Genomic DNA, 27985 nt, shown 5'->3' on the forward strand with positions numbered 1-27985 from the left:
TTGATGGAAAGTTGCTAGATTATAAGAAATTTCTTTAGTATCACGGGACACATAAAAATATAATCGAATCCATACTGGAAATGGGTAACACAACCACAGAAAACTCTCGAGAACAATACAACAAAAGCATAGTTCTGACCTTCCCATTCACCTGTGCTGTAAGTACAGTGAATTTAGAGATGTATGCCAATGAGACTTTGTGTTGTTTTTAAAAAGAATTATAATGCAAAATATTTTCCAGTGTTGGACTTAGCATATAGAGCTAACAAATTCTTAAAATTTTAGCACATAGATAATTTGTCTTTAACATTATTCAAGACACTATATGAAAGGTTTTATGATGGACAGAATGGAAGACAATAGGACATAGTTCCTGTCTTCAATGAGCTTCCAACTAAACAGAGAGAATAGGAAATATTAATGATTATAATGCAAGGCTCAATGTGATAAGAGCCATACAAGAGGTACAAAATGCTATCAAGGTACGAGGGTAAGGAGTTTACTTCTGGCTCTGGGTTTTAGAAAAGTCTTACAGAAGAGATTTAACTGTGCCCTGTATTAATCAAACCCCCATCCACCCAATTAGATTATTAAAAACCTGAGGACAACCACAGGTCAGACACATAAACAAGTAATTACAATACTATGCGTTAATCAATATTCTAAGAGAGTGGTTCTCAAAGTGGTCCCCAAACTAGCTGCATCAGTATCACCTGGGAATCTGTTAGTCTGTTAGAAATGCAAATTATCATACTCTACCCAGACTTACTGAATCAAACTTTAGAGTCAGGAAGATCCAGCAATCAGTTTTAAAAGCCCTTCAGGCAATTCTAATGCATGCCGAAATTTGAGAACCACTACTCATGGATGGGATATCTAGACTCATTTTAAATCTTCACACATATCAAGCTTAAGCCGAATGCCAAAGGATGAATAGCAGACAACCAGGAAGAGGCATTCTAGGCAGAGGGTGCAGCATATGCAAAAGCCTAGAGGTGAGCACTTGGGAAAGCATGTAGTGAGGAATAGCAAAACATGAGTCTGAAGAGGAAAGAAGGACCCAGAGCACAAAGGACCAGCCTTAGGCGTTAGGTTTCTCTCCCAAAGGCTTAGCTTAGTGCTTCATATACAGGAAGGCTTAGTTAACATAAGCCAAATTCAACAGTTGCATCTTTAGAAATGCCATTTTATCATTGGTAAAGTACATAAAATCAAGCCATTCTATCTGACACTACTCCAAGAACAGAAGTAATTCTACAGGAATTGGAGAAAAAGGTAACTTAGTCTCAGGAAACTGTTGTTGTTAGTTCCTAATAACCCACTTCATTATGCATTTCTTAAAAGGAATTGGACCCAGTTCATACCAATGGCACTTAGCAAACAGGAAAGTATGGTTGTAGGCAAGGCAAATAATTCCCAAGTTTCTAGATTAAGAATTTACTTTAACTTGTTATGTGAACGAAAACATACCTTATTTTTACTAAAAATGTTCTTCTTCTTGAAAGAGAACAAAATAATATCCCTGAAATCAGCTGGATGTTTCACATGAATATCTTCTGAACGATACTGGAGAACCCGAGAAGTCTTGTTGATTAACCAATAGGGACTAAAGACAGACAGCACCATCCGGCTGCCAATTCGCCTGACATGTACCGACAGGTCAACTGTCATCACTTCTGTGGAGTCAGAAGAAAAACACACAAGAAAGAATTCGGGAAGTGTATCACTTATGCGGAAATGTCCATTCCAGTTTTTGCCCTGGTATTTCACCAGGACTAATTCCATTATTTCTCCGGCGATTCTCGAATGTAGAACATCGGCAGTACTGCCTTCTGCTAGCTCATGAGTTTCTGCTGTTCCCTAAAAACAAACAAACAACAACTGAGTTTGCTTAGTATTTTTTAAAACCTCTGAAATAACAAAATCCATATTTTACACAAATACTAAATAAATAACCAAATGCCAGTTAATAGTCAAGTCTTCCCTGAAGTACCTTGTTTACATATTATGAATGTCTAGTAATCACTAAAAACTAAAAAGAAAAAAACTATACCATAGCTACAGGCAGAAATGGACTTTGGGCCATTAACAGGCAAGTAACCAAAAGTTTTGAGGAAAAAATCAGATCTATATAAAGAATCAAGGCTATATTCATGAATCCTGGCCATTTATGAATGAACATTCGAGCTATCATTAAATGAGCCACTTAACTGTCCGGGCTTCAGTTTCATTCTCTGTTCACATGCCATGCCTAATGGTTCCCATATGAATGGAATAGGGAAAGTGATGTCAAATACCTCTGACAGGCTATCTAAGTAAGGTGGAACTATTTTAAAAATAAGTAACAGCAACATATTAATCTGGCTTCCTTACTGAAAACTTCTCTTGTATAAATACTATTTAATTCATTTAATTAATTTTTGTCTCCACAACCCAGGAATGGCTCATTGTCAGATAAACAAATAATTTAGGTTCCAAACACTTCCCCGATTTTTGTGTTTTAATGTATTATGGTATGCAGAATTTAACAAAAATTATCATACCTCATTATTAGAAAATATTCCCAATTATTTCTTAACAGATCCAGGAATTATTTTTATTTTCAATAGAACCTTGGGCCAAATAATCATATTAACATTAACATAAAAACCTTAAATTAAGATGAAATATATTTTCATTGGCTGTTTTCTATCATTAAGTTAATGAAATTTTACTTAATAAAGAGATGGTTATGGGTTCTTAATTTATGGCAGATGCAGCAGAGAAAAGTGGTAGGGATCAAGGAGCCAAATCGCCTGAGTTCCAATGCCAGCTGCACCATTTACTCGCTGTGGGACCTTGGGCCACTCACAGAAACTGTGACTCAGTTTCCTCATACGTAAAATGTATATAATAATAGTATCTACGTCAGGAAGTTACTGTAAAAATTAAATTATGTTAATTCATGTAAAGTACAGGGTATAGTTCCAAACACATAGATTTTATGCCAGTTGTTGCTATCATTAATACTATTAAAGAAGTACACACATGCTATATAAAACACATACCGCAACTAAAAATACCGTAAAACAGAATCAGAATTCACTCTGTCCAACAACAAAAATCAAACAAAATTCAAGAGATATACCTCAAGTAAATATCTTAGAGAATACGGGAGAAGATTCCGCAAAGTGAGAGGAGGATAAAGATGAATAATGTAAGCTGGATCCCAGTCTTCCCCATGTGTACATATAAAGCTCAGTTCATCAGGCAGAGCAACTGTATTCACTATGAGCGGTAAGAAGCTGACTTCTACTGATGGACACTGCAACATGCATCTGACTTCCCTGCTCCTGTGAAGTTCTTCCTTCCAGGAAATGTAAGTGGTAGATTCTTTGTACTGATGCTGTAAGAGTCCAGCTGGCTGAATAAACAATTGACATCTGCAAAAAACAAAAACCAAAACAAACAAACAAACAAAAAACAGTGGGGAAAAAAGTTTTGATCAAGAACTTAAGAAAAAGAATCTCATTAAATTTTCATGCTGATTCTACAAGTTGGGTGCCATTATTCCCATTTTGACAGATAAAGAAACCATGGCTAAAAAAGGTTAAGAAACTTGCCCAATGTCACACAGCTGACTCGTGGAGGAAATTTATGGGGGAAAAAACACTCTGTAAATAAGGACTTAAAAATTTTTTTCCATTTCAGTTGCAGTGGCTCACACCTATAATCCTAGAACTCTGGGAGGCCGAGGCAAGAGGATCTCATGAGGTCAGGAGTTCGAGACTAGCCTCAGCAAGAACGAGAACCTGTCTCTACTAAAATTAGAAAAAATTAACCAGGTATCATGGCACATGTCTATAGTCCCAGCTACTTGGGAAATTGAGGCCAGAGGATTACTTGAGACCAGGAGTTTGAGGTTGCACTGAACTATGATGACACTACTGCACTCTCGCCAGGGTGACAGAGCAAGACAATGTCTCAAAAAAAAATTTTTCCCCATTTCAAATACAAAGGCAATCTAATAAAAATAGATCTCAGAAAATTCAAAAACATCAAATACACAGTAAGGAATTTTCATCTGGTAAATTCAACGATAATAATGTATTTCCCTACAGAAGGATAAACAATATATATCTTAAATCTGGCTTTTATAGATCTTTAGATAATAAAAATCAGAGGTTTTATCTAGAATATAGATCCCCAAATCATGAAATTAAAAATATATAACTATAAATTTTGTAAAGCTTGGTATATTCAAAGAAGTATCTACCTATATGAATCTAAAGGAACGTGGAACTCTTCTTCAGGTCTGGCTATTCCAATGCGCTCCAACAGCTTAACATTCTTAACAAATTTATAGATGATAAATGCAATAGAGAAATGGTTTTTAATCTGTTGGACAAAAGGACATACAAGTTGTTAAAAATATATGTAAGTTTAACAGAAAAATGTGAGAGGCACACAATTACCTTTAGATCTAAAAATTTCAAACTCACTATTGGAAGATATTTTTATTAGCAACTGAAAATCTTTTAGGATAGTTAAGTGTTATATATATTTTACATTAGATGTTTAAGTGGCAGTTGAAAATTATTAATAAGATATGCATATGCTCTATATATTACATGCTTATGTTTATTGTTAGTCAATATTATCTTTCAAATGTGTTATTCTTTGAAGATTTCAGCCATATTTTCTCAATTACAACCTTTTGTCAATGCATCATTACTACACAGAAAAGGACAGCAAAAGAAATATGAGAAGAGTAATACAAGTTTGGTTTTTTTGCCTACAGTCTATTACATGCCAGAACTAATAACAAAGAGATAACAATGGTCAAAATTTGAATTCATTTTTAGCTTATGTCATTATCAGGAAAAAATGTTCTTTTGCTGACCATATAATGAAACGTGTAGTAATGCACAGAAAAAGAAAATGTATGATAAAGCCGTAAAGGTAGAAAAGTATTTACATAGATTAACATGTTAAATTTTTTTTCAGTGGAGTACATCATTCCAGTATTCCTTTATACTTGAAAAACACAATTCCAAGTGATATGCAAAGAGAACAGAATGTTATACTATTTGACAACCAACTATAATATTCCTCATTTCTGAATATTTAAAGGAATATACAAAAAAAACTTCATTAATTTTAAACCCAGAAGGCAACAAAAATGAACTTTAAATGAACAAAACTATAGATATTTAAAATAAAAAATATTACAAAAGCAACTTGGATAGGGAATAGATGCCATTTAAGTTTACTATTTATTTCTGAATAATCAGTATTGACTTAAGGAAGTTTTACTATATTCCTACATTCAGCTAAATGATTTAGTATTTCTTGATATACTTGTAGGAACACAATTCACTCTAAAGTATCACCTGGAGAGGGGAGCGAAGGGTGATTACTTTATTCCCTTCAGTTGCATCAATCTGTACCACGACGGAGTCAGAATGACTGGCATTGGGATTCCGTACGTTATACAATCGGCGTCCAGGTCTGGCAACAGGGATATTCCCAACTTCTGTATATCCATGAGGTACTAAGGCAGAGCACAAGTGAAAAAAATTCCAAATATTAACTTACTGATATTTCTCTATGACAGAATAATCATCAACACCTCAAAATAATGATGAGTATTTTTCCTCATGACTAGAAATGATCACTACAAAATGCTTTTCTAAGACAAAGGAACTAATAAAGAAAGAAAACCAGCTACTGATATAAAATTTTTGACCCAAATGATTGTTCTTAGGGTTTTGAATATATTAAAACAAAATTCATCTTATTTCTTATTCTCTCAACTATATAACAACCATCTCCTTTTCCTTGTAATAATTACTGTCAATATTTCAGGACTTCTGAATATAGTTATTTTCTCTCCTCATTGAATGCTCATCCTTTTTGAGGCACACTATATACTGTATTATTTAAAGGCGTAGGAATAACCAAGTTTGTTAGGTACTTAATTAAATCAGTAAAGTTTCATTTTCTCGAGTTTAGAAGAAAACAAGAGACAAGTTTCAACTACATGATTAAAGCCTTTAGAAATGCTGTATCCTAAGATATCTGCAGCAAATTTTTTTTCATATTTTATCAAAAATAAGCTCACACAAACAATTCCTAAGATGTCCTTAAAATAAAATAAATATGGCCTACCAAAGGTCAGAGTGAAGAAGGAGCTTTCCTGACGGCTCAATATAGACAGTTTCCCTTGATGTGAAAGTTCCATGCTGGAACATTCCAATTCCAAATTCTGGCCAGCATCAACATCAAAAATATCAGTTTTCTCAGGAGAGCCTATTACTCTGAGATTACAATTGGGCTGAACCTTAATGGGAACACCCATGGCATTTTTTACTGTAAAAGGAGGCTTGTCTTTTAAAGAGTAGTCAAAAGTAGAGGCAGTGCCCTCTGAAAAACCCTGAAAAGGAACACAACATCAGAATAAAATTTCTTCAAAAGGTACATTCTTTCCAAAATATACCAAGACTACATATTTTTCAGAAACTAATTCTGATGACAAAAAAAAATACATATATGTTTCATTTTTAAATTCCACTTGAAATATTCCAATCAAGAATCAAACATACTTTTGCTAAATTGTTGAAAACATTAAGACAACTTTTGGATATTGTTATATTCATTGTATCTCTTGAAGAAATACCAATTGCCATTTGTGGCTCAGGAATAAAATCATCTCCTGGCATCAAACTTTTATCCTGGACTGGGTTCTTCTTTACCTATGAAGATAAATAATATAACAAGCTTAAGTTATGAGCCAATTAATAAAATTAAAATACTTAATAGAGTTAAGTTCTCCTAAACTGGTCACTTTATAATCTCAAAAGTCTCATTTCCAAAAATATTCAGTGCTTCACTTTGATATCATACAGATCAGCATTCTTTCTTTCAGTGCATAGTCTATGCATGGGTTCAGAATTGTGCCACGAAAGTACTCAAAGTTAGCTAAAATACCTGTCTCTTGTGCATTCCCCAAAGCATAGCTATATTTATTCACTATTGCCTAACTAGTGATTATGTATTGATGAGCAGTCTAAGATGACTCTGAAGTCTAAATTGATCCTTATTGAGATCTGAATAGACATTTCTCAAAAGAAGACAATACAAATGGCCAACAGGTATATGAAAAAATGTTCAACATCATTAGTCATTAGAGAAATGCAAATCAAAACTATAATGAGATATCATCTCACCCCAGTTAAAATGGCTCTTATCAAAAAGGCAGGCAATAACACATGCTGGCAAGGATGTGGAGAAAGGTGAACCCTTGAACACTGTCGGGAAGCATGTAAATAAGCACAACCACTATGGAGAAGGGTATGGAGGTTCCTCAAAAAACAAAAAATAGAACTACCATATGAACCACCAATCCCACTGTTGGGTATATATCCAAAGGAGGAGAAATCAAAATATTTTTTTAAAAAGATATATGCACTCCCATGTTTACTGCAGCACTATTCACAATAGCCAAGATGTTGTCAATGTTCACCAATGGATGAATGCATAAAGAAATTGTGGTACAAGGCCGGGCGTGGTGGCTCACGCCTGTAATCCTAGCACTCTGGGAGGCCGAGGCGGGCGGATCGCTCGAGGTCAGGAGTTCGAGACAAGCCTGAGCAAGAGTGAGACCCTGTCTCTACTAAAAATAGAAAGAAATTATATGGACAACTAAAATATATACAGAAAAATTTAGCCGGCCATGGTGGCACATGCCTGTAGTCCCAGCTACTCGGGAGGCTGAGGCAGTAGGATTGCTTAAGCCCAGGAGTTTGAGGTTGCTGTGAGCTAGGCTGACGCCACGGCACTCACTCTAGCCAGGGCAACAAAGCGACACTCTGTCTCAAAAAAAAAAAAAGAAATTGTGGTACATATACACCACAGAATATTATATGCCACAAAAAAGAAATGAATCCTGCCATTTGCAACAACATGGAACTGGAGAACATTATTTTAAGCGAAATAAACCAAGCACAGAAAGACAAATCTTACATGTTCTCACTCATATGTGGGAGCTAAATATTAAAAACAATTGATTGCATGGAGATAGAGAGCAGAATGACAGTTACCAGAGGCTGGAAAGGGTGGGGAAGGAGGGGATAATGTGGGGATGGTTAGTAGGTGCAGATAGTTAGTTAGAATGAACCACATTTCATAGCACAACAAAGAGACTATAATCAACAATAAGTTCATATATACTTTAAAATAACTAAAAGAGTAGCATTGGAGTGCTCCTAACACAAATGTTAAATACCTGAGGCAATGGAAAGCCCAATTACCCTGATTAGACTGATTCACATTGTATGCCACATTGTATCAAAACATCAAATGTACCCTATAAAGATAAACAACTATTATGTATCCATAACAACTAAAAATTTGAAAAAACTGAAAAAATATATAAATAAATTGATCCTGATTGGAGTTACTGTCTGGAAATGTTTTTTTCCTTCTACTTTTTAGCAATAACACCTACGAATAAGTAATATAATAAGCTTTCAACTAGCCATCAGATTCCATCAGGTTTTGTTACAATAACATTTCAAAAGGTTTGTAAAACATTCTTTGTTAGCCTCCCTATATCAGAAAGAGATAGGTCAGAATATTACTTCCACTTTACTAAGACTATTACTTCTACCTTACTTGGGACACAGGTTAAGTGACTTCTCTTTAACAAAAAAATCTGTGGAGTCAAGTTCAGTGCCTGACTCCTCAGTCCGGCTGCCCCAGAGAGGTGTGCTGTGATAATTTACTCACATTCCTGTTAATCTGAAAAAATGCACTTCAGTATCTAGAATTCTGAAGTATTCTCAAGAAATACCATAAAAAGATAACATAAAAGAGTTCATGAACTAGAAGAGCAGTTCTCAAATGAATTCTAGTCTCACCCTAAAAATCACCAAGTAACCTAAAGAGCTTCATTTATGTGTTGAATCTACCAATACACACTCTACTAGAAATTAAAACTGAGAACATTTTTAATATTCATTTTAAAGTAAAAATTATATGTTAATATAAATAAGATGTTTAATAAAAAATCTTATTTAAAAATATAGTGAAAGGAGGGGTACATGAAAATCTCTTTAGTGCCTGCCCTAAGAGAAGACAGATAAATTCTCATTTCTGCTCTGCATTCAATATGTTTCAATATTGCATTCACATAGTCTCTGGAAAACTCCACTGTATACTCATGAGAGATATATGTCTGAGTATTATTATGACAAGAGTTTTCTGACCTCATAGATCCCCTTCAAGGATCCTGGCTCACATCCTCAGAGTCATTGAGTTAAAAAATATTAATGGATATGCACAGTATCACTGTATACAAAGATATGTTGAGATTCCTTACATCAAGCCTTAAATTCCATTGTCTCTTCCCCTCTACTCTCTCAATCAGTGGCTCCCAGACAGCATGGATCTCATTGTAATAGTGAACCTAGAAAGGCACAAAATTATAATAAGCAAGTCTTTCAACTTTAATCACGTATTTCTGTAACCAGTAGGAAAAAAATATTTAGTAAATTAATGTTATATGTCTTATACATTTTAAAAACCCACCTAAACACACAAATAATATATAGAGTGTATCTCCTTTATTCTCTTAACTTTACTACCATGAACAAATTATTTTGCAAAAGAATCTTTAAAAAATAATTACCAAAAAATAACACTATACATCAACAAATCAAATGTTAGAATACATTATCTATTCACATATTTACTTGCAGTGGCCATGCACAAACAAGAAGAGCTCATATCTTAATTCTGTAATTATACTTTCAAAAAGTTGGCTCTGAAGGTATTAATCATGTGGCCATACCTCTAGTGTCATATCAGCAGCAGCAACCAGTAGGGAAGTCCAATTTTTAATATTTCCTGAAAACCTAGATTCTGCCAATAATAAGGGGACAGTTCGATGCCCAAGGCCACATTCTAAGGTAACTTGAATTGACTCCACAACAACAGCACAATTTTCCTCTATCAATGGACGCTGGACATCTTGGAAATTTTCTGTTATTTCTGTTGCCGTGTCAACACCAAGAAACCAAGAGTTATAATCATTAATAGACTTGACACCCCAAAGATTTTCCATTTCCTTAGACGTATCTTTAGATTCATCTTCTTTTGTCTTTGGCGACATAGCAGCCATGATTGTCATCACAGTATTAAGAATTATGGGTGAAATCTTTAAAAAAGAAAGCAGAAAAATATTTAAAATAAATTATTTCCCTGATGAGAAGAAATAATATATATATGATAAAAAAGTTAAAAAGTCACTCATTAAAAATTTAAGTATATCAAATTCATAACTAAGAAAAACAAGAGAAAACACACAAAATCATGTGTAAAGTCAACTAGCCACATATCACTGATTTCTGCTCAGGTTACCTAAATTTAAGTAACCAAGGTTATATGTCAATAGTCAAAAACCTAAAATTAAACCAATCATTTCACAGCAAAGTAGTGTTAGGTGAACAGACAAATGTAAACTGAAAATGAAAAATTCAGTTACACATCAACTGCATTAAGTAAACCAAAGTGTGTGCTCCTCATCAAGATAGACACAGCTGGGCTTCCATATGTCTTATTGAAACAGGAAGGCTGTAAATCATGCATCTCCTTGACTTACCCTACATTCTGCAAATTCTACCTCTTATTATCTTTGGATAGAGTCTCACTCTCCTCATTCCTATCACTGTACCTTAGTTCTACACTGATGACATCTTCCATGTCTAGTCAGCACCCTCTCAGCCAACCCTCCAAACTGCCAGCAGCGTAATTTTCTAAAACCTAAATCTGGCATGGCATTCCTGTGTTTACAATCTTCAGCAGCTTCCCATAACTTTGATAAAATTCAAACTCTCTTTAGCTTAGTGTACAGAGCTCTTTATGGCCTAGTGTCTATTTAGTTAGCTGCCCAGAATTCCCCAAAGTTTGAGCAATCCTGGGTTAAATAAGTTAAATGTATTTCTTTATTGTTTACTTCTCATAATTCTTACTCACTTAATATGCTAAGGAGATAAAATTATATCACCAAAAGGAGGATGTAATATGCACTGCTTTCCTAACTTACTTGTCAACTGAATATTTTTTTTCCTTGACTTATTAATATCATTGATAATTAATGCTCCCAGTCCTACAACTCCACAACACCATTCTCTCCAGCCATATGGGACCACCCCTCTAAGTTCTTGAAGAATTTTTTCACACCTCTGCCTTTGTGCATATTGCCATTTCTGTCTGGAGAGCCCTTCCCCTCCCTCTCCATCTACCTTCACTGGACTCTCAAAACAAAGTTCAAGCAGTCCTATCAAATAGCTGCTTCCACATAGCTTTCCCTGATGTCCTGGTCTGAATTAAAGGCGCCTTGCCTATGCTACCAACTGTACCCTGTGCATGCCTCTAGCCTCTAGCACTGAAAGCTGTAATCACTGATTTACTTTTCTTCAACATAGGTCATTAAGTTTTTTGAAGGCAAGGACCATCTATACCCAATGTCTTGTACAGGACATTTTTTATACATAGTAAAAGCTCAAAAAATGTTTGTTGAATCAATAAATAAATTTATGTACAAAGAAATGGAAAATCCCCCCAGCATCCAACCTAGTGCCTTAGAGAAAATACATGCAAATTCAAGTTTTCCCTCTATTTACTACTCTGTATCTTTAAAAAATAAATCCATTACTAAAACATGATCTAACACTTCCAGTATTTTAAAATATTGAGAAAAAACTACACTGCTATTTACATGGTACTTCAATTTCCTTTTTTATTGAGACAAGAGTCTCACTCTTTCGTCCTAGGCAGAGTGCAGTGGTGTCATCACAGCTCACTGCAGCCTCCAACTCCTGGGCTCAAGCCATCCTCCTGCCTCGGCCTCCCGAGTAGCTGGGACTACAGGCGCACAACATTAACGCCCAACTAATTTTTCTATTTTTAGTAGAGAAGGTGGTCTCACTCTTGGTCAGCTGGTCTCGAACTCCTAAGTTCAAACAATCCTCCTGCCTTAGCCTGCCAGAGTGCTAGGATTACAGGCATGCGCCACAGCGCCTGGCCTACATGGTACTTCAAAAGAAATGAGTTTGAGCCATAGTTCAGTCACCACTGGTCATGACCATATAAGTAAAGCTACTACCATTATTGATATTAACCACCTCATTTTTGTGTCCTTTGGGCAGAGAGAGAGAAATCGATTTCAGCTTGACTTATGGGAGAGGTCAAAAGATACTATGTCGAGTAACTGCAAATATACAATATTGTTAGAAGAATAAGAATTAACTCAAATAATATGATAGGCACTAACCTTAATTATAAATTCTTTAACCATAATATTTATATTTTGTTTTCCTGAGGCCCATGCACATTTTTCCATAAATAAAGAGCAGGGCTGCAAGACCTAAAAATAAATAAATGAAATTTACATTTCTTTAAGTAAAAGATCCATTACATATGTTATACACACAAGAACCATGTCTTAAATTGGGATCTTATTAAGTATATAGTCCACTACTAAAAGCAAAAAGACATTAAATTAGCTGAAAATCTCTTGTGAGGGCTCTTCTGAGCTGTGATAAATCTGCAAACACTGTTAAAAGAATTTAAGCAGTTCTGATGAATCTCTTCTTGCCAAATCCTTAAGTAATGATAAACATTTACTATCAGAAGTTTAAAATGTTTCCTTTTGCTAAGATATTTTTAAAATGATGCCCTCTGTAAAATATGTTTTTGAAATGTCTATAAAAATGATCTAAAGACTACAGTAAGGTAGGTAATGAACAGTTTCCAGATGATTAACAGGTCAATTTTGTATATCATAGAAGGTCCTTATTAGAATAAATTTCAAATCTTCAAAGTAGATGGATATATCATTAAAGATATAAATTAAATAACCTTTCAGCTTAACTGCATAGGGTAATTAGTTTTACATAACTGTCATTTTTTAAAAATTAGGATGAGCTTTTAATGGAATAATTAATATAAGCTTTCTGTGACATGTCAAAAGATGGTCCTATCAAAGAATATTTCACAATAAAGTATAGATGAAGCCTAGTAGCACTGAATTTCCTTATGCAAGTCACTTTGCCCACGAATTTTTACCACTACAAATGAGTCACATAACATAATGAGCCTTTTACAATGAAATTATTGATATTAAAAAATAATTGCTATGGTAATTAAGTTAATTGACTAAAATATTTTTCAATAATATGAAAACATAATTGAAGTTCACTTTTAATAATAGCAGAATACATCTCTTTTGGTCACATGATTCTAATTTAATTTTTTCACTCTAAGCTTAAATATTCACTCATTGGATATACTATGGTGAACAAAAGAAACAGCTGAAAAAGAGTATTGATTTATACTAAAATTCAAATACTTTTCAATAGACGATAGTATAAGAAAACAAAACCAATCTGGAGGTAGTCCCCAGTTCTGTCACTAGGTGCCATGGCTAAGTCATTTAATATATTTGGAACTCAACATCCTTATCTGTAAAACCCCAAGTTTGTAATAAATAATGGCCAAGGTTCTGTAGAGCTCTCATATTCTAGGATTCTATGAATCAACCATCTCTGCCATTCTCCACTCCAAGATTAGGATACAAGGTAATTCTTACTGTGGTAATGTTTTTCCCTCTCTTTTCTCTGAGAAAAGGGCAAGCAAGCACTTTCAGATCTCTCACAGAAGCTTCCATCATCTGCTCGAGTTTGGATGTTGATAGAGAGAGGTTACACTGGAATGAGGCTGTCAGGGCAGGAGCATCAGCCTTGGTCAGGTTGGCAACAAATACCACTTCTGGGTCTGTAATTGTGGCCTTTAAAGTCATGTTTGGTCTTACAGAGTCATCTGAAGAAACAAAACAGGAACCAAATAAGTTTCAAGTAAATCTTGTCACCTGACTACATGTTATCTACAAGTTGCTATGTTGTTTTAAATATTTTGCTATAATGAACCTGGTGAAATTAATGATATAATAATTAGGTATTAATATTTATTATTACTATTAATAATACCGAGGAAATAATTATTAACAAATGCTGACTGTGCAAGATAATGTAATCTGATCCCTGGCCCAACAAGATCATTACCACTTTGACCTAGCAAGAATAATCTTGTTAGGAAGTTCTTTTTGTCAAAATTAAGGTGTGTATATATACATACATACATACACGCATATGTAATGTTATGTTGCAGGGGCAAGGAGGAGAAAACTGGAGAAGGGAATATCAGGAAGAGGAAAAGAGACCCTGATAAGTAGATAGACTATTGTTACATGTTTACTTCAATTTCATCCAAAGTTCATAGTCAATGTCATGTAATCTATAGTATAAATATATTCAAGGCATGTATGAATACAGAGATATGAGATACGATCACTATTTAAGAAACATTAAAAGTAATAAAAATACAACATTCTTACTTTGCCAGTAAATGTTAGTTTTCCAATTTTGCTGAGTTATATATTCGAAAAATGCCTAACCTTAGACAATTATAATTTAACATAAAAAAAAAATCACTGGTCTACTTGGTAACACTGTAATAAAAGAAATATAGAACTGAAGTGGCTTCAGGGTACACCTAGACCAGACAATTGCAAACTATTCCACATAGTTTAGGCAGTTAAGGTGATATCCACGGGAGTACTGCTGGGTCCTCCAATGTCCCCACCTGCTTTTAAATTTCAATTGCTCTTCAATGTGCTAGAATTTTCAAAATGTTTTTTTCGAAAAGAAGTTTCCCCTCCTGTAAAACAGGATGTCAACCACTGACCCAGATTAACTACTGCTATTTCTGGATGAGTAAAGAAACGTTAATGACACAGTTGGAACCAGAGCAGAGTTTCCTAGCCCCTAAACCAATTTCTACTGCATCTCTCTCTTAAAAACGTTTCTGTACTACAGTTTTTATATATAACATGTTTAAATCTGAAAGGAAAACTCATTTTACATTCTTAAATTCTCATTTCTTTTTTTCCTCTTTGTAACTTTTGTTAAAATATTCAAGTTGTCATCTATAACAGATAAATTCTGCTAACCTTTCTCTGTCTTAACTTTCCCTGTGACAGTCTGTCTTGGAATCTGTGTTTCTTTTGCCATATTTTCTGGACTCTGAGGCACAGCTTTGATAAAGAAATCTGCCACAATCATCAGAAATTCCACACTGGCACATACATACAGCTTGTAAAGAACAGCATCAATGTGACTTCCATTTTTGTCTTGTTTGTAACTTATATCAATCATAGAACTGTTGTTATCTTGGTCATTCTTTTTGTCAATCATTCTGAAAAAAATATATACCATTCATTATTTTATTTCTGCTAAAACAATTAAAAAGATTAAAATTTTCCTATATAACTCAATAATCTTTCTTTCACCTTTCAGTTTCTCATCTAAATAGAAAACAGGTCAGTGTTAACTGGATCTAATTACCCATTAGCAACCTAGACATGGTCTCCTAATCTCCAAAGCAAGACCCATGTTATTAAGCAATTACAGAATATTTTATAACTATAGTGCAATCCTAGAGAAACAAACCAATGATGCTGTAAAGGAATTTGAGCGATTAACAAAACACATCAATGTGGTCACACAAAATGTAATATCATATTACTTTAGGAGATATAACCTCCCCTGAAGGAATTTATCTCCAAATATTATTCTATAAAATTTGAATCCAATGCAACTCAAATCAGTAAGCGTTTTTCAAGTGTCCCCAGTGATAATTCCCCAATAGCCTCACATGTGCAGGAGAGAGCCTGCTACCAAAGAGATGATGGCACTTATCACCCTTGCCTAAAGAGCTATGACAGCTACCCCAGACATGAAATTTGCAAACTGGAAAAGCTAGTTGCATGATGGCACTCTTTCCTCACTGATTGATCTTTCAGAAAAACAAAGGACTCAGAAATATCTAGTATGTATGTAACAGAGTCCAAATTTAAGTAGCAACATAGTTTCCCCCCCAAAAAAAAATCAAGTACAAAATATCATGTGTCTCATTATTTGAGAAAGAAATAAAAATGTAATTAAGCTACTGAAATTACACATTTCCCACTTTATAGGGGGCTAATATAAATTACTCCTTCAAAAATCGGTTGATGACATGAATATGCTAGAGATTCTATCAAAACTTTGAAAGAAATTTTGCAGAACTATTTTAAAAAGACATGAACAAAATAATATGACAAACGAAAGATCTATAACTTGAAGACTTTTTAAAAAAAATTATTCTGCTGGGGAGAATTTAGAAAAATATATTACCAATATAACCTGAACTTTTGTACCCCCATAATAAGCTGAATAAAAAAAAATAAAAAACTAAAATAAAATAAAAACAAAAATAAAAACAAAACTGTTATATTCTCTTAGTTCCCATTTTTAAGATAGCATTCCCTTTTGTTATTAAAGTTCTCTTTAATGTAAACTTTAAAGCAGCTGAATCTAATTATCACTACTTCTTGAAGCAATTCAAATAAGGAAGTAAGACCAAAAGACAGAAATCTCTTTTGATGATTCCTAGCCTAGCAATGCCTGGTAGCAATGCCAGATGCCATGTCAACCTTAAATAATGTATAGCAAATTCAGAGCTGACAAACCTCGATGTTGCTCTCTCAATGCCTTCTCTGAGATCATCAAGGGTGCATGTCTTAAGTTTAACGCTGACATTCATTGAGCCATCCTTAAACATTTTCCCTGCGGAGGCCATAAAATGTAGTCTGAGTTCACCAAGCCGGAAAGTGTCATTGTGTAATGAAAGTTTGGACTCCTGTGGGTTATTTTTCAAGCAAAAGAATCAGTTATCTTTAAATATTATGTAATTACTTTTAAACATATTACTTAATTCAGAGCTTAAAGGCAAATCAATCTCACAAATTTTAAAAGTATGGGTGCTAAAAGACATAAATGGAATGGAAGATAATATGCATGTTTATGAGTATATATGTACATACAAATAAGTACATATATGTGGTGCAGGTATTCAACAATGGTTAAGTACATAAAAATTTATCTGATTTACAGTTCAATGCAAATAAAAATAGTCAGGAAAGATTTTTGTCAATCAATCAATCAAACTAATAAATATTTCATGAGCTCTTCTGCAAAAAGCACTGTGATATTAGAGACCAGGACAGCAATAAAAGGGGTGCTGGCGATGTGCAATCCCTAGGACACTGATCAGAACTCCGTACCTTTTCTCCCTCAAGACAGTAGGGTCAGAAGGACATTAATACTGGCAAACTTTGAATGCCTTTAACTTATAAAAAATAGAAGTAATTCACAAACTTCTCTTCTGTACCCATTAATAGAAATGATCTCAGACACATCTACTGATCACAACATAACTAATGTTTTCCTGATGTGATTACTAATATGGTATCCTCATATAGACAATTTGGAGCAACTGAATTTTTTTCCCATGAGATGAAATTCAAATAATATAACACTGAATGTTTTTAAGTAGACTGGGAAGTTGAAAATAGCTACAAGAGATTCATTTAGTAAACTGAACTTGTGCCAATATCTAGGATGGATGAAAGGAAAAAGAGCCACAAACAAGGAAGCCATTGCAGGATTATATGCATGAGCTAAGAAGAGTCTCAAATAAAGCAGCAGTGAGAACTGACAGAAAAGAACACAATGTCATTCAAAGAAAAAACTGACAGTACTCAGTATCTACGTGAAGAAGGAAGGTGAACAAAGAAGTAAAAGAAGATAGCAAAATTCTAAGGCTGAGGAACCAGGAGAATAATGGCACCTTAAGTGAAATGAAGAATGCATTTTACTGTTCACTTCCTACAAGGTCATTTTATGATGTTTTCATGAGTATTAAACATTAGAAGTTACAGCAGTTCATTATACAAATGACATACTAGACCAAAACTCAATAGTAACAACGTATGAATATTGTATATTTTTTAGAAAACAATATGTAATATAAATGAACATATACAAATGGACTACAATAACAGATCATCAATACAGATTCATTATGACACAAGGCTTTAATTCAATTCTTTAATTGGCATCTTTAATACATACTTACTACATGTAACATTTATTCAGTGAATATATAATTAATGCTTATATATCATGGGTAATCATGAATTTAAAAATAATCATCTGAGGCTCCAAAGCCACTACTAAAATACTCCTCTTAAATAGTTACATATATCTAGCTATGTAATAAAACAGTACATATAACTAACCACTCATATATAAAATTCCTATATTAATGATCAATCAAAATGTGTTTTTGTGCTAATGTTACTTGGAAAGAAAACTATCAGTGCTTTTCCTTAGCCTTATAAGATTAAAAACACTAACAAAGTAAAGACAGAGGGCAGGATCAGTGCATATTCTACAGGCCAAATATTATTTTACAGATATTAACATTTTCACTGAATAGCCACATCAAAAAAAGTCAATATTCTAAAGCTGAATGTAAAAAACTAAGGATTTATTTTTAACTACAGAAATTTACTACATACCTGGTTGACATCATTGTTATAAAGAATAATGGAAAGTGATTCAAAGTGAAAGTCAAATTGGAGAGTGACATTCTGGTCCACAGAAGGCTTTGAGTCTGTCATATCTTCCTGTTCTAATGGTTCAAACATAAATATGGAAATTAAAAAGCTTTTAAGTAGGCATGTGATTTTAAGCAAAGCTGTTACTACACAAGAATACCTTTCTCATGGTTCACTCATCTGAGCATGATATGTGATACCAAGGTCCTTTTCTCTCTTAATTCTTGGGACCTTGCTACACTGCATGCCTAGTTGACTCTTCTCTTAAGTTATACCACTTCCGTGCCTAGTGAATTCAGCAAATTTAGCTTTCATAAGTAAAAAGTAAATAAGCGTCATGCAAGCAACAAGTGCATAGTTACTATTCTTGCATAGCAACAGCTTTACTTATCTGGCTGTACTGGAGAATTATGCAGTCAGATACATAAAACAAATTTTCAGATCATTAAAATTGAACCTATTAAAAGCATTGAACCTTTTGAATTCAGCCATTTTAAAATATAAGGTTTCCTCTTACTTTCTCAAACAGATTATGTGAAATGTTATTTCACTCGTTTTTCATCATTTAAAGTCATAGATAGGAATATCACGTGTGTGATTAGCCTGTAAAGAGGTTAATATTTTCATGGCTAAAAAGAGATGATATCCTTATAATAAATAGTCTCAGGCTGCTGTGCTTTTATAATGCTGGTACCACCAGCTACCTCCTTCCCCAGGACCTTCAAGAGGCAGCCTCAGCCCCAGAAGATTTTCCACAGTAAACAGTAAAATACTGAATCAGTTCATACCATGTTACATTCGACCAAAAAAAAAAAAAAAAAAAAGAAAAACCACTAAATATAAATATGACATTAATACTAAGTTTTTTCCATAATAAAAGCAAAACATCTTCATCAATTTATACCTTTAAGGTGGTCAAGTCCACTTGGGACATCTACTTTTCTCACTCTCATAGCTTCCTGCACCGGCTGTGTAGGGCTTGGCTGTGAAGAAGCTTCTCCAAGATTTTCTAGCAAAATTTTCATTAAAGTTGTCAAGTCATCTTGACTGAGAGCAACCTATTAATAGAAACCACCAATAACTTGTTAACATAAAGTAATAAAAAATGCAGACTATCGTATCTTCTTGTCAATTTGTGGTTTCTCAAATTAACTAATTATTCATCTATTTTAAAGAGAAAAGGAGAAACAGAAGAAACCACAAACACCAGGCTAGACTCATTTCACCTCATCTAAGGTGTGTAAGCACACTTCTGCTTCTACCCATATCCAAGCCCCCTCTGGCACTCTAACACTCTCCCTGCCTTGTCTGTTACTATGCCATCCTGTTCCTGGACCTGTGCCTCTCTGCCCTTTCCCTATCTTCCCATGTCAATTCTGCCTCTCTCTCTTCTCACCCAGTACTAGTTCCTTCTTCTACATTATCTACTTCCCTCCAAACTCAATACAGGAAGAATGCTGTTCAGTTTCTGATCTCTACCAAAAAGTAAAAAAAATTCTCTCCTGCTATGTACCTCTTCATCTCAGTACATACGCATCTGGACATACATAAAACATTTGTTAAACTTATCAAGAATAACACCTCTTAAACAATAACAAATGCATCTACAAAGAATTTTTAGAAACCAAAAAAACTAATCAGGAAGACAGTATCTTCTTCATCGCTATCTTTGTAATAGGATATGTAGAGCAAAAAGAAAAGAAAGAAAGAGATTTTGCATCAGGAAGATCTGTATTAGCTCTACCACTTTCAAGTTGTGTTGTTGGTCAAGTTTCTTAGTCTCCTTAACTCAAATTTCATAATCTTTAAAATAGGGATAATACCATCTTCCTCACAGGTGGCTGCAGAACAACGTGAAGCAACTAGAATGAACGAAGCTGTTACTGGTTGCTAAGATCCATTAAATCAGTACTTTCTTTGAAGGTTCTTACTGTTCTACCTTTTGTAAATTTCCCCTACATTTACAGTGGTCCAAAAGGCCTGTCTCAAGCACTTACACACAAATTCATACAAGCATGCATGTACAGCAAATCACCTGTGAATGTCACAATACCCTGTGCCTCCCAAATTAGGTCCCTATCACCAGGGAAATTGCCTGGTTCCCAGCCTAAATGAAAATAGAGAGATACTTTAGCACAAGATAGGGACCAGGAATTTCCTGTTTGTCCCAAGCCCTAGTCCTCAAATAACAGGTGTAACTTTAACTCCTTGTAACTTCCTTGTGTGTCCATTCCCACTGGTGATACCAACCAAGATACCACAGCTACCTGAAGAGTAGCTAACTTCACCACCTCCTTCAGTTTGCTGTGGGTAAAAAGAGCAACTGTATTATATATTATATTCACCCTCAATAAGTCTGAAGGACAATTTTGAAAGATAGCCCCTACTGTCAAACTGATTTACCCAAAACAACTTGTTGGTGTCACCTTCCTGATACCCTTTCTTAGCTGCACCCCAAACCCAGGAAAACTATACAGACTATGACCAAAACTATACAGACTATGACTATGACCAAAGTGTTTACAGAGGCCTGGATCACTGACAAGTTAGGCAGTGGAGACCTTATTCCCTGCAGCTACATTCTTGACTTAACAAAGGTTCTTATGGTGAAAGTAAAGATCATATTTTCATGCAAAACTATCAGACCTGTTATTTTTTTCCTTGTTTCTTTTGAAATACTTCAAGCATAAAGAAAAAGGATAGAGAATACTATAATTAATCCTCCTCTGTCAATCTACCACCTAGCTTTGTCAAGTCATAAGTTGCCATATTCCTTCAGATCTCATTTCCCCATTATAGATATGGCTGAAGCCCCATGTGTACCTGAGACCCCACTTCCTTCTCCTTTTATCCCCAGAGAAAGACACTATCTTAGAGAATTATTATTTCCATGAATACTTGCTTACGTTTACTACTATTGCATCTCTAAACAATATATATAGCATTATCTTGCCTGTTATAAAATTTGAAATAATATAGAACTGTACTATCATTTTGCAACTCGCTTTTTTCATTTTTATGTTTAAGATATATCCATTTTGTTTCATATAGTTTTAGTCCATTCACTTTATCTGCTTTACAACGTCCATTACATAAATATACCATAATTTTATCCACACTCTGCTACTGACAGACATTTAGGTTTTACTGTTGCTTTTAGCAAACCTATAGCCACATAATCTTTAAAAGGAAGAGTCAAATATTAGACCTGGAATCTAATCTCTGGGCAGCAAGGGAGAAATTAAGAAAAGTATCCATACTCTGGAAAACAGCCTATTCTGTGAATACCCCAAACAGACATAATTCAGTAATTCTTCCTCATGTAATATATCCACTAGTGCATACAAACAGAAACCTTCATTTCCACAATAGCCTTCAATTTTAACTTCTTCCCTAGCAGAACTCTGCTCCTTTGACCCTTCCTGTTTATCTTAGAACCAACTCTGAAATAATCACAGATATCAAAAACCACTAAATTAAATTTGTATTTGTTCTTCACATACTCTATTTGTTTTGTATGTCCTTCCCTCCCTCATCTCCTGCCGTTTGGCTTCAACAGTTTCACACATATGCATGCAAGAGTCACAGGACTCCTACACTTCTGTGACTATCTTTAACCAGTCTCACCTCCCCCTGTGAGCCGACATGTAACCTGCTAATTATACTATTAAAAATACTGCTGTATTTATATGCTTACCAAACAAATATATTTACCTATTCAAAATTATGTCCACTTTTCTACTTAAAAGAAAGCTTCTACACATTAAAAAACTAAGATGCTTTGAATATGTGGTATCTGAACATCACTTTGCATTGTTTTATAATTTAACTGTGTTAAAATTTTAATTTTCCAAAATTGAGGATAATATTTTCAGTAGACTCCAATAGGTTTTATCTCAGACCTCTTCATTTTAAATATCTAACTAAAATGAAATAAAAAAAAGTGTGGGAAACAAGGATGGTCTCATTTGCAGTTAACGAAATTTTCTCTTTCAATGTAGCATCACTTCTGATATACACTAGAACTGTGTATAGCACTATGATCATGATAAAAGCCTATCAAACAATTGTCATATATTTTATACTAGGTATTTACCTGCATAGGTTTTAGTTTTCCTTTTATCTCCATCCCAGGAATTTGCACATACCATGTTGATGATAAATTTCTCTGTATGGACAAAAGCATGTTGACTGGTTTTAAAATTTCAATGTCATGTTGTGGAGAACCAGCTTGCAAAATAGTTCTAAAAGAAAAACAAGAATGTATTTATTTATTTGAAATTTACAGAGGACTATCATATAGTGTGACAGTTTCCACACAGCATTTTCATAAACACTAAAAGCTTCTATCAGAATTCTTTTAGAAGATACTTCCTTTCACAAATCAATCTGAATCAGAAATCAAGCTTATATGTAGAACTATCTAAAGTAAAGCCTATATAACAAATGATTTCAAAGACATAATTTTCATACAGTATGACTACTGCATTATTTTCTGTTTTTCACAAAGACTATTTGATAAAGCAACCAGTACAATGTCATACAAACATTACATTCTCCTAAAACTGGACAATAAAGACAGTGATCATATAATGAGCCCTTAATGTTACTGGTACTTCCCCAAACTCAAGGAGGAAAAAACTCACCAAATCTAAAAGTTAAATGAACATACGGTAATTGTCATTCTAGCTTGCCTGCCAACACCCATCTCCACAATCAAATAAGTACTCTTGCTATTCAACAGAGCCAACACTTTCCCATTTGGATTCAAAAATCCTTTAAATGCCTCACTGAGAATTCCCAAATGTGACAAAGTCTGAAAATGAGAAATAAATCTTAAAATTTATTACATTTTAGGAAGTTTTCTCTCACCTACAGAAAAGGAAATAGCTATGTGCAAAGTGCGAAAAAAAATTAAATTCAGTATTGAGTGAACTATAATTTTGTTAACAGGTAATTTTTATAAAATGGAAAAAAAGTCACATTATAAATTTAGTAAGACAAAATACAGATTCTATGAAACACACTACTATCAACCACTGACCAAAAAACAGTGGCCAAGGTTTCATAAATAGAAGAAATAAAGAATGAGAACCACAAATTACTCAAGTATTTTACACCTCAGACAAAAATGAAAACCCTATTTCTAATAAGCAATATACAATTAAATTATATATTCATACCTGGACAGCTTCAACTGAGTTAGCTGAATGTTCATTTTATCAATGACTGGGGGAAGAGAAAAATGTTCCATAGAAACCAAGCTAAATTTATTTTCAACTCTGATTAAACCCAAATCTGCTATAACAGCATTAGGTGATACCGAAGACTGAGGAATAACAATAACTGGTGCTTTCAAATTGATATCCATCAAAAGGCGGAAACTTTTTTGAGCCAAATCTTTCATGCTGGAAGCAGCTCTTTCTGCAGCCTGGACTGTGGCTGCGCTCAAAGCCTCTTTAGTAGTTTGGAAATTGTTGAGGAAGTTCTGTTGGAAGAAATGAATATTTAGAGAGTTCTCCCAAAAAGGTATTTATTTTTTAAAGGAAACACTTTAAAAAGCATTTACTTGAAAAAGAAAAACTAAATAAAAGATGTAATACAAGAGATCTTATTTATTTATGATTATATGGAGAAAGTCCATATACACTCAGAGCTATGAATAATAGCTAGATAACAATAGCTTAAAATAGCTACTAAGAATAGCTACTAAGAATAGCTATTAACTATAGCTTAGAAAAAGTTCTTTAAATTTCATTTTTTATATTTCAGAATTATTTTGTTTTTATGGCAAATTTTTATAACAGTTCTTTTTTTAATATTCTTTTTATTAATGAATATTGGACATTTTAAATTCAGATTTAAATGAAAGGAATGGAGGAGAGAGAGCACTGTAGGTTCAATTCTGTACTGCTAGGACACAGGAATAAAGTTTACTCTTAGAAACTAAGGTTCTGACAGCTTATTTCTAAAGATTTTTTTAAAATGTACTCACACATAAGGAAAGATGTTTAATTGTCTATGACCCTGTAATCATTAGTAAAAATCAAAGGTTCTTTATTTATACTTAGATGTACTTCATCTCAATTTCAACTAAAAACTGAAAGATGTTCCCAATGACGAAAAGAACATTCTTAGAAGCAATATTCTTTTTTTTTTATTTCAGTATATTATGGGGGTACAGAAGTTTAAGTTACGTATATTGCCCTTGCCCCCCCTCTCCCCCCGAATCAGAGCTTTAAGCAATATTCTTGATGCTCATCTATTTATAATACAAAAGTAACTTAACCTCCCCCCATTCTGGCTCCAAACAAATTACTCTCTAGAAAAGTGAACATGATGGTTTAAGTAGAAATTCTTGACTTGTAAGTTTTAATTAGCATTCCTGATAAGAGGTATAAGCAGATTTAAACTCTTCAGAACATGACACTTAAATGGAAATAAATAACATTATAAGAAAAGAATTTCATGGTCTCGTTGATCGCAATTATAAGCTGCAAGTTCCAGTATTAGTCCTTCGAATGCCTGTCAGCTTCCTTAAAAAATTCTTTTAGCTAAATACTCTTAAGAGTATTTCATCAAACAAGTAACACTTTTTGAAAAGCCTAAATTAAAATATCAAAAAGTACTTTCAAAATACATAACTATGGAAATGTTAGAGAATGATAGTTTATATATTCAAAACAGTAATTTTAAAAACTCATTTGGTTAACCATCATATGAAGGATTTCCTTAACTATAACATTCTGTTCAGTATTTGAACGTTTATCACATAGCCCTACCAATGACGATTTATACTATCTAGGTTCAGTTGTATAGGCAAAAATATTTCAGCTTCAATAAGAAATAAATGCATTTAAACAATAAACTTACCAATAGAGACATGAAGAACTTATGAACATAAACAATCTGAATACAGCCCACTTTGAAACTAAGTTTGCCATCCACTTTAGACATATCAGCATAGGCCGCTCCTTCTGTGGCGTCAGGGTAAAGAGTCAGTTGGAACCTAAAGACTTCATCTCCCAAAATAGAGACAGCCTAAAAGTATTAGAATAACATGTTATTGTATCAAAAGGGCTGTATAGCCCTTATCAATGTATTGTAAATAAGTTCCCTTATTACAAAATCCTTGATATATAAAGAAGCAATACATAAATTCAACCTTAAAAATTATTAGTTAAAAATATTTTACTTGACAATAACTTTTTCCTATTTCTATAAAAATCATTTGATCAATGGAAATATCAATAACTTAACTGTTCAAAAATAACTTTTATAAATCACTGTGTACCAGGAGACCTAACCTATAAACAATGTGAAAGCCGACCATTACCACTTTCATCTCTAATCCCTAATAAAGCACCTGCCACATGACACACAACTAATAAATGTATTCTGAACAAATAAATAATAGCATCTCAAATCCAAGGAGCAAAATAAATGTCAACATAGAAATGTATTTTTAATTACCTTTTTGTGAATGGACAGCAAATCTACATTTGTAACTATGATATCCTTAAGTCTGGCAAACACATCTGTCTGCTTCGGCTTCACAGAAATAGAGGCATCCAATCCTAGGGGAAACATAACATTTACAAACTTTTCACCTAATCCAAGTGAACCAATTCAGTGATGTTTAAGCTCAGTAATATACTGACAAGATATAGAGTAAATAAAATTTACCCATTACTAGACATATTAATGGTATCAACTTCCATGTGTAAGATAACTGAGAAAAATAATAACACCTTTAAGAGATATAGGGATCTCCTACATAAAAGTTGTAGAAATTTTAGAACAAAACAAAACGAAAAAACACACACCCAATTTCAAAGATAATTAATCACATTTCTACAAACACAAATATCCTGTCCACTGGCAAGACCAGAAGTGGTCCTTTAGGAAGACATAATATTTGCTAAAACATCTGTCTCACAAAAGTTTATTTTATTATTAAAAGTGATGCTCCAATAACTAAAAGTAAATGAATACCATTTGATAAATAAGTACTTTTATTTCTACAATAAACTGTATCTAGAACACAGTCTTCTAAGATTGCTCTCCAAAAAAATTTTTCATTCTCATAATTTCTAAGGGAATAATGATTTCTACAACTGCTCCTTAGTACATAGACAATAACTGAAGCTGAGACACAGTAACAAGCCCAAACTATTACCATGTCTCCCATGAAAGATACACAGTAATATGTGTTGAATGGAAGTGATTTTTTAACCTATTTAAAAAACTGCTTACTACTTATCAGGCACTTTTCTAAACATACATAAATGTGTAAATTTTACTTAATCCTCACAACAACCCCACGAATAATTATTAGTATCTCCATTTACAGAAGAGGACTAAGGTATAGAAGGGCAAATTAATTTGCTCAAGATCAGCCAATGTTAGAGTCCAAACTTGAACCCTGGCAAGATGACTTTAGAATCTATGGTATAATCTAAACCATTACACCATGTATAATACTTTGTTCTTACATCAAGCTAATGATGGGAAAAGCTTACAAGATTTCTTTTAGAAACTTCCTTTCCTGATGTGATATATGCACAAAAGTCCACAGAAATAAGGATAATGACTTTGTTTTACTAAGTAAGACATTACCATGTATCCATTTCTCAATTTAAAGTTATATTATTCTGAAAAATGCAGTCAGAACAGTAAGAGATTAAAACAGATTTATTCTGCAATTTTTTAATACATAAAGAATGTCTCAAGTCAGCAATGCATCATACCAAATTTACTTCTAGCATTTTAAGGTATACCTTTGAAAAGTTTGCATAAGTCTTCAATATAAGTAAACCAAAAGATGACTGATGGGAAATCTACCAATCTACAAGCCAATTTTTCCTGGGTGTTTATGTAAAGAAACAGAAATACCTACAAGGAATAATAACTTACCATGTATTTTAATATCTGCAATGTTACATTTCTGATCACAGAAAAAGATATTAAATGCATTTAATTCGGCTGTGATCTTTAAATCAAACACATCCTTTTGAGAGGTGTTGCTAGATACTGAAAAGTAATAGAAACCCTGTGATTAGCAAATGGCAAAGATGATGTAACACTCACAGTAACCTCAAATCCACTAGAACAAAAGTACAGAATGTACTATGAGGAACTAAAAGGCCTCCATTAAGATACCATGTAATTAATATGGATTTTGAATCAATTTTCAAATGCCAATCAGACAAAAATTAGCATGTTCTCCTTCAAATTAAGAATAAAGGCAACTATTATTAATAGCACATTGAAAGTACAATTTACTACATGGAAACTTTACAGTAATTTTTCTTTTGTGAAAAAAGAAAAGCCTCTATATTAGAATTCTATAAATCTGTTAGTCTAAAATTTTGATTCTGAACTTTTCATAAATTAAAGATGAATAATACATAAAAAACTGAAATAGTTTGATGAGTGATT

At 33.5% G+C, this 27985-nt stretch overlaps 1 protein-coding gene across 2 annotated transcripts in view; it reads right to left on the minus strand.

The window, feature by feature from the left end:
* Positions 1 to 27985, minus strand: part of VPS13C (vacuolar protein sorting 13 homolog C) — a 166083-nt gene that overhangs the window by 49070 nt on the left and 89028 nt on the right. For both annotated transcript variants that reach the window (XM_045530580.1, XM_045530588.1), the window contains exons 41-59: positions 27461 to 27577; positions 26018 to 26121; positions 25418 to 25585; positions 23728 to 24032; positions 22641 to 22788; positions 19449 to 19602; positions 18506 to 18618; positions 16613 to 16782; positions 15053 to 15297; positions 13634 to 13863; positions 12317 to 12409; positions 9833 to 10198; positions 9362 to 9448; positions 6585 to 6734; positions 6151 to 6415; positions 5373 to 5533; positions 4256 to 4377; positions 3128 to 3422; positions 1471 to 1860 (exon numbers count right to left, since the gene is read on the minus strand). In XM_045530580.1, the coding sequence (XP_045386536.1) occupies positions 1471 to 1860; positions 3128 to 3422; positions 4256 to 4377; positions 5373 to 5533; positions 6151 to 6415; positions 6585 to 6734; positions 9362 to 9448; positions 9833 to 10198; positions 12317 to 12409; positions 13634 to 13863; positions 15053 to 15297; positions 16613 to 16782; positions 18506 to 18618; positions 19449 to 19602; positions 22641 to 22788; positions 23728 to 24032; positions 25418 to 25585; positions 26018 to 26121; positions 27461 to 27577 (3683 nt within the window). The remainder of the gene's footprint in view (positions 1 to 1470; positions 1861 to 3127; positions 3423 to 4255; positions 4378 to 5372; positions 5534 to 6150; positions 6416 to 6584; positions 6735 to 9361; positions 9449 to 9832; positions 10199 to 12316; positions 12410 to 13633; positions 13864 to 15052; positions 15298 to 16612; positions 16783 to 18505; positions 18619 to 19448; positions 19603 to 22640; positions 22789 to 23727; positions 24033 to 25417; positions 25586 to 26017; positions 26122 to 27460; positions 27578 to 27985) is intronic.

Source organism: Lemur catta, chromosome 1 (assembly GCF_020740605.2).
Source record: "Lemur catta isolate mLemCat1 chromosome 1, mLemCat1.pri, whole genome shotgun sequence".
Lineage (NCBI taxonomy): Eukaryota > Metazoa > Chordata > Mammalia > Primates > Lemuridae > Lemur > Lemur catta.